Genomic DNA, 7,128 nt, shown 5'->3' on the forward strand with positions numbered 1-7,128 from the left:
TAACCGTATTTTCATGAGAAAGTTATTCTCTGTTATTTTCTGGTATTATTTTGGCGCCCCAGCTGCCCGAATATTACTGTTTTTTTTGGATTTTTTTTTTACGGTGTTGGCTGAAACTGCTCACATGGATTTGGGCAATCAAAAAAAACAAAAACAAACAAACATGAAACACGTAAAAATTCCACTATCTTGTTGTTTCTTAGGTTCCTAATTTAATGGCAGCAGGTCCACAGCTGAATGGCGTAATGGAGACCGCAGCGCCTGGTAAGTAACGAGTATTTACTATGTGCACAAACTTATTCAGGGATGTTGTGTGAAGAAGAAATTAAAAACAAAACGCAATAAGTGGCAAATCTCACGAATGCTTATTTTATTTACAATTAAAAATAAAAACCACATCGAGTGTTTAAAGTGAGAGAATTTACTTTTTTTAACATAAATATTACCTGGAAAAATATCCAACTACAGTCTTTAAACCTTCCCTTTCACTCTTGCTCACAAATCCCTCGACACGCTCCACCCACTCCACCCTTCCTCCTTCACCTGCCCTTCACTACCTGCTGTTTCAGACAGTCACAGATTTCTTCTTCACTGTAGACAAGTGATTTAATTGTTTGTTGGCAGGTTACATACAGTGAGGCTCTATCGGTAACTAAAACCATGCATGATTACACTGTCAGCCGGATTTATGGCTGTAGTTATTCAGCTGATGATGAGTCACTGCATGTTTCTGTTTTTCGATCATTCTCAGAATGAAACTTCAAAAAAATGCATTTTGGTTAAAGTTCAAGGCTCATTTCTCCAGATGGGATACAAGTCCCAGCATGAGACTTACATCCCAGAGTTGTAATAACTCTGATATTTACTTTCTGTGCTGGCAGTTTGTCCCATTAGTTGTTTGGAGGTTATTGAAACCCTGCTGTGCTTAACTCTTGTTACGACTCAATGAACAGATACAGCACAGTCCACTGTGGATTAGGAGAGTTTCAGGTAAATGATCTGTGCCACAGAGCAAAGAAGGAAGAATTGGTGCAGGGCAGAAACTCAGTTTCTTTCATCTGTAAATGTACATCACTATATTATTTTGTGATATTTATCTTGTGGTATTTTATTTTGTGTCCTGATTTTTTTGTCAGTGTCTGAACTTAGGGTGGTTCTCCTGTGGAATAACTGGAGTGAGAGGAGAGTGGCGGAGAGCTTCATACTGGGAGTAACTGGGTTAAAAGATGAAAGAGCAGACTGCTGTTTTCGAGTCAGAGAACAGCTGGGAGAGAATGAAATTCTTCTCATCAACAGCCCAGACGTGATGTCTTCCAACATCTCTGAACAAAAACTAAGAGAACATGTAGAAACATGTGTGAGGCTCTCTGATCCTGGACCTCATGTGTTCCTGCTGGTTCTGCAGCCTGAAGACTTCACTGAGAACCACAGAAAGAGACTCTGCAGAGTCCTCCAGCTGTTCAGTGAGCAGTCATTTGAGCATTCACTAATTCTGATGTTAACACCCAAAGGAGAAGAGAAATTAGATTACATGGAAAGTTATGAGAACCATCCACCCTTAAAGGACATGATCGGAAAATGTGCAGGCAGGTTTCTGTGGCAGAAGAACCTCGAGCGCTCACAGCTGTTAACACGCATGTTTCAAATAGTCAAAGAGAACAATGGAGAGTATGTGAGCTGTGATCTATATGTGGATGCTTCACCGAATGTTCACTGGAGTCTAAAAAACACTGAAACACGAACTGTTGTGTCGGATCCTGGTAAGTGGGACGTGTGAAATAAATATAAACATTACTGCTGTCAGCGTTAATCTCACTAAAATGACGTTAACTCCATAACTGCATTAATGCGGCAAATCTCCGTTAGCGAGTTACCGCCCGGTGCGAGGGCTGCACAGCGTCGATGCGTTAGCACGGTTAGCTTGTTAACGCGTTAGCCACGCAAATGTGATTATGCCTTTAACGTCATTTTAACAAGATTAACGCTGACAGCACTAATAAATAAACATCATTATGTTTGATTATTGGATGACATTAATTTATTGGTTGATTGATTTTTGTCTGTGTGTCATCTTAGGACGGAGCTCTAACACTGAAAGTAAAAGGAAACTTTTGCCCAGAGGTACGTGACTACTTCGAGAAACTTCAAGATTTATTCATTGTCATTTTTTTGCTAGATCATAACAAAAATTACAGTGGTGCCGTCAGAAATAAATAAAATACAAAAATTATAAATAAATAAATTTGATTTTTATTAGAAAGATATAAAAAATAGATGCACAAATCTTTAGCAGTCTGCAGGGGAGCAGAGGGAAGGGCAGGTGGATGGCTTTCACAGCTCTTGGGAGAAAGCTTTCCTCAGCTGGGTGGTGTTTATGTATCTGTACCGTTTCCTAGACCACAGCAGGATGAACAGTTCGTGTCTCGGGTGAGTGAGGTCAACAGCTATACGACTGGCCTTCCTTTGCAGTCTGCCAGAGTTAGTAATTATACTGAAATCAGAATCAGAATACTTTATTAATCCCGAAGGAAATCAGGGTTACAGCAGGCAGCACGCTAATGGCGCATGCGCACTTACAAAGGAACCTTCTGACCAACTTTACACAAACAACACATTGGGAAGACATGTCAGCGAGGTAGGCTGATAGGAAAAAACAACGAAAATACATAACATGAGGTGAGAGGAGGAGAAAAAAAAATCCACTCAGACTGAGCTCCCAGATCTGTTAGCTGTCGTCCGCCAATCCGCTGGGCAGTTTTCACCAGCCGGTCCAAGTCTTTTCTCCTGGACTGTGCAGTGGCCGTACCACACCATCATGCTGTGGCAGAGGATGCTCTCCATCACATGTTCTGGAGCAACTGAAGGGAGAGTCCACTCTCTTCAGTTTCATGAGGAAGAAGATTCTTTGTTGGGCCTTCGTCATCAGAACGAAGGTGTTCAGTGACCAAGTCAGATCCAAGGTGATGTGGAGGCCCGGGAATTTGATGCAATCCACACACTCTACCCACCTCATACAGATCAAGTTGATGGGTGTTGGACCTCTAAAGCTTTTTTTTGTCAGCTCAGAGCAACGTTTTGCAGTATTTTGGTAATTTTTAAACATATGTTTGCTGCTATTGTGTTTTTATTAGTGCAGTCACAGTTTAGGAAAATCCCTTTTGACTCTGATGACAGAAAACTATGAATGTGAGAAGTGAAATGGAAAAAAGCAGAAGTGAAAAACATTTGGTTTGGTTTCTCTGCTGTTAAATCCGTTATACAAAAGTACATCATAGGTTTATCAAGTTTCTGGGATGAGACTCACTGGATTTGAATTTGAAATCTTTCTGAAGCCACCTGACAATTCTCCAAAAAATGTTTTCCCAATATCAATCAAACAATATTCATATTTTCTTACAGCCTCTGCTCTCAGGATTGTGCTGTTGGGAGAAAAAGAGGATTCGAAGAGGACACTGAGCAGCTTCATCACAGGAAATGTTCAGAGACCTCCACGAGCTGATCACTGTGTGGCCATCTCTGGAGTGTGGGAGGGAAACAGTTTAACAGTCATTCAAACTCCAAACATCTTCAGTCTGTCTGAGGAGACGGTGAGAGAGGAGATGAAGACCTGTGTGAGTCTTTGTCCTCCTGGACCAAATGTTCTGCTGCTGATAGTGGAGCCTTCAGTCACTGAGGAGAAGAAACGAAGGCTGAACTTTATCCTGGGTTTGTTTGGTGAAGATGCCTTTAAACACTCAATGCTCATCACTGCACAGGAGGGGGTGGAGGCAAATTTCACTGTAAATCAGCTGCTTAAGAAGTGTGAAGGAAAACACTATAGCATGTATAAAAATGACCTCAAACTGTTAATGAATAAGATTGAGACTATCATGCATGAAAATAGAAGGAATTTCCTCAGATTAACTGAAAAGACCACAGAACCAAAGTCTGAACCGATCAAACCATCTCTGAACCTGGTTCTGTGTGGGAGGAGAGGAGCAGGGAAGACGTCAGCAGCCAAGGCCATTTTAGGTCAGACTGAGCTTCATTCAGCCTCCAACTCATCAGAGTGTGTTAAACATCAGGGAGAGGTGTGTGGACGTTGGGTTTCCCTGGTGGAGCTGCCTGCCTTGTATGGAAAACCTCAGGAGGCAGTGATGGAGGAATCACTCAGGTGTATCTCCCTCTGTGATCCTGAGGGTGTCCATGCCTTCATCCTGGTCCTACCTGTGGCTCCCCTCACTGATGAAGACAAGGGAGAGTTAGAGACCATCCAGGACACATTCAGCTCTCGAGTCAATAACTTCACCATGATTCTGTTCACTGTGGACTCAGATCCTACAGATCCAGCTGTTGTCTTTGTAAGACAAGACAAAGACATCCAGATGCTCTGTGAGAGATTTCAAGGAAGAGCTGTCATTCTCACTAAGGACAAACAAGAGATCTCAGAGGTGTTAAATGTTGTGGATAAGATGAGCGCTTTGGGAACTAAAAGCTTTAAAAAGGAATTTTTACAGGTACAGACTATAAGAAACAAACTCAAGCGAATGAGAATAAGCATAGTACCAACAGAAAAATGGCAGAGCAGAGAGACAATCAGGATGGTGCTCATTGGAAAGACTGGCTGTGGGAAGAGTGCAACTGGAAACACCATTTTAGGCAAAGAACATTTTGAATCGAAGGCCAGCGGTGAGTCAGTGACCACGTCTTGCCAGAAAGCAGAAGGAGAGGTTGATGGACAGCCTGTTGTTGTGATCGACACCCCCGGATTGTTTGACACAACTCTGTTCTATAATGACACTGAAAAGGAGCTTCTGAAGTGTATCGACATGTTGTCTCCTGGACCTCATGTGTTCTTATTGGTGCTTCAAATCGGCCGTTTTACACAGGAGGAAATAGACACTGTGGAGCTGATCAAGAAGATCTTTGGTCAGGATTCAGTTGATTTTATCTTTGTTGTGTTTACCAGAGGTGATGACCTGAACAATCAATCAGCTCAAAGCTTCATTGAAAAAAGCTCTCGTGGATTTCTAAAAAAACTAGTTGATGAATGTGGAGGGAGATACCATGTCCTCAACAACAAAGATCAGAAAAACCGCCTTCAAGTCACTGAGCTGATGACCAAAATTCAAACAATGGTCCATAAAAATGGTGACAACTACTACAAGACATGGGCACCAATAAAGAATCAATTGAAGATCATTTTGAATGAGATGGAAGAATTACAAGGAGCAAAGGAGGCTCTCATAAGAAAACATGAGAGGGAAATGTTAGAGCTGAGAAAGTTAATGGAAGCACAAAAAAGTCAAATTAAAGATTTAAAAGACAACAAAAATGATTCTCAAGAAATAGAGAAGAAAATGAAGACGCTCAGAGAGGACATAGAGAAGCTGAAGAACGAACAAAAAGAAAGAAAGAAAAGGATAAAAAAGATGTGTCACATCTTATAATAGTGTCCGTCCTGGTTTAAGGATCTTCCAAACTCAAGACACTGTGGCACAGCTGAAGTGTTACTGCTGGCAAGGTGGACCGAGAACGGCGCTGAAAGGTCCTCATCAAGAGGGCGATTGTGCCTGGTTCTGGGAACATAAATTGAATAATGATTTGTCCTAAACAAAAATTTAAAAAAGCTTCAGGGGCCCAGGTGAGAGAAAAACAGGAAAGGGCTCCGGCTACTGGACTTGGATTTAAACAGTCTTTAGTTTGGGAGATTTGGGAATTCATTATATTTTGAAAGTTTGGTTAAATATATTAGATTTAAAAAAATAAAAATAAAAAAATACATTTCTGTTGTTTGGTTTCATTAAGTGCTTATTTATATTTTCATTTTGCTTGCATCCTTTGTGCTGGTTTGAGGGATTTGCAGAAAGAAACAAGGAATGAGGCAAACTGACAAACTCTGAAATGTCAGCAGAGATTTGCCTCACTGGCCAAAATTAAAACAGCAGAAATACAACAACACACCACATATGACACTGAACATAATTAATATTATTAGAGTTTAGAATATGACTTTATATAAAATAAATATATATATAAATAAAAAGAAATAGCTAATCATAGTTCTTCAGGGAAATCTTTATAATCTTTTATCTGCTTTGTTCTGTGCACCAAGAGGATCAAGTCCGACTTTATTGTTTCTTACTGTAATTCTCATGTGCACCTGCACCCCACTGTAATTATGTTCCTCTGATGTTTTAATGGTTTAATAATAACCTCACAAAGTGAAGTTTGGACAGTGGTTTTATTTAGTTATTGGGGAGATTTCTTGAAAAGTAACTATTGCATTACTTTAAAAAAAAAAGTTTAACCCTGGGGTCCAGGGTATAATTGTCCATTTTTAACTACTTTTGATGTTTCCTCCACATTTTACCTTTAAAAACTATTTACTTTGCCTTGTTTGGTCTCATTCTTTTCAGCACAACCTCATGTGTCTGAATTTACAGTCATGTTTTCATTTTGACAAATTGTACTAACACAACTGATCTAAAATCAGACAAAAAATCATTAAAGACATTAAATCAGAGTAGAAAAAGTTATATTTTTACTGTAATAACCACAAACATGTTTAATGAATCATATTTCATAACTTTAAATGCAAATATAAATTGACAATTTTAAAATCCTATGCACAAGTTTCACAAACATCAAAGTTATTTGCATCCATTTACCTTTTACCCTTGATTGTTTAAATAACCTTTTCAAACTATTTACAGAACAATCAGCTGTTCTTCAATAAGATGCCAAATTATTTGTGCCACTCCAAAAACATAATTTTCTGTCCACTCTAAAGGAGAACATCACAGCCTGATACCTGCAGGTCTGACAGCAGCAGGTGTATCACTGCTCCTGTTTCTACCTGGAGACAGCAGTCGCCTCATTGTTCTGACACACAACACAAAACTACACACTAACTACACAAGACAACACATTAACTACACACTGCAAACACGCTAAACGTCACAAATCTCTCATCTCAAAACTCGCTCTTTCTCTTTTTCTGCTGTCTCTCTCTCTCTCTCTCGCCATCACTCCTAAAACGTCCTCCATTTTTTTTTGTTTGTTTTTTGCTCATAAGCAGAGAGGTCTCGCTGCGCTGTCCTTAGACAGTAAACATGAAACTACTGAGGAAAAAACGCTGCGTATATA

The 7,128-nt window shown here is 39.9% G+C and overlaps 1 protein-coding gene across 1 annotated transcript; it reads left to right on the top strand.

Annotated features, from left to right (window-relative positions):
- Window positions 1-207: 207 nt before the first annotated feature.
- On the top strand, window positions 208-5,513 carry LOC146376778 (GTPase IMAP family member 8-like). The gene is made up of 4 exons (XM_084945422.1): window positions 208-264; window positions 1,137-1,760; window positions 2,077-2,121; window positions 3,400-5,513. Exons 1-4 carry the CDS (start codon window positions 216-218, stop codon window positions 5,427-5,429), a joined length of 2,748 nt encoding a protein of 915 aa, XP_084801548.1. The 5' UTR covers window positions 208-215; the 3' UTR covers window positions 5,430-5,513.
- Window positions 5,514-7,128: the final 1,615 nt, after the last annotated feature.

Source organism: Perissodus microlepis, chromosome 12, assembly GCF_051167445.1.
Source record: "Perissodus microlepis isolate ML-2025 ecotype Zambia chromosome 12, ASM5116744v1, whole genome shotgun sequence".
NCBI classification, from domain to species: domain Eukaryota; kingdom Metazoa; phylum Chordata; class Actinopteri; order Cichliformes; family Cichlidae; genus Perissodus; species Perissodus microlepis.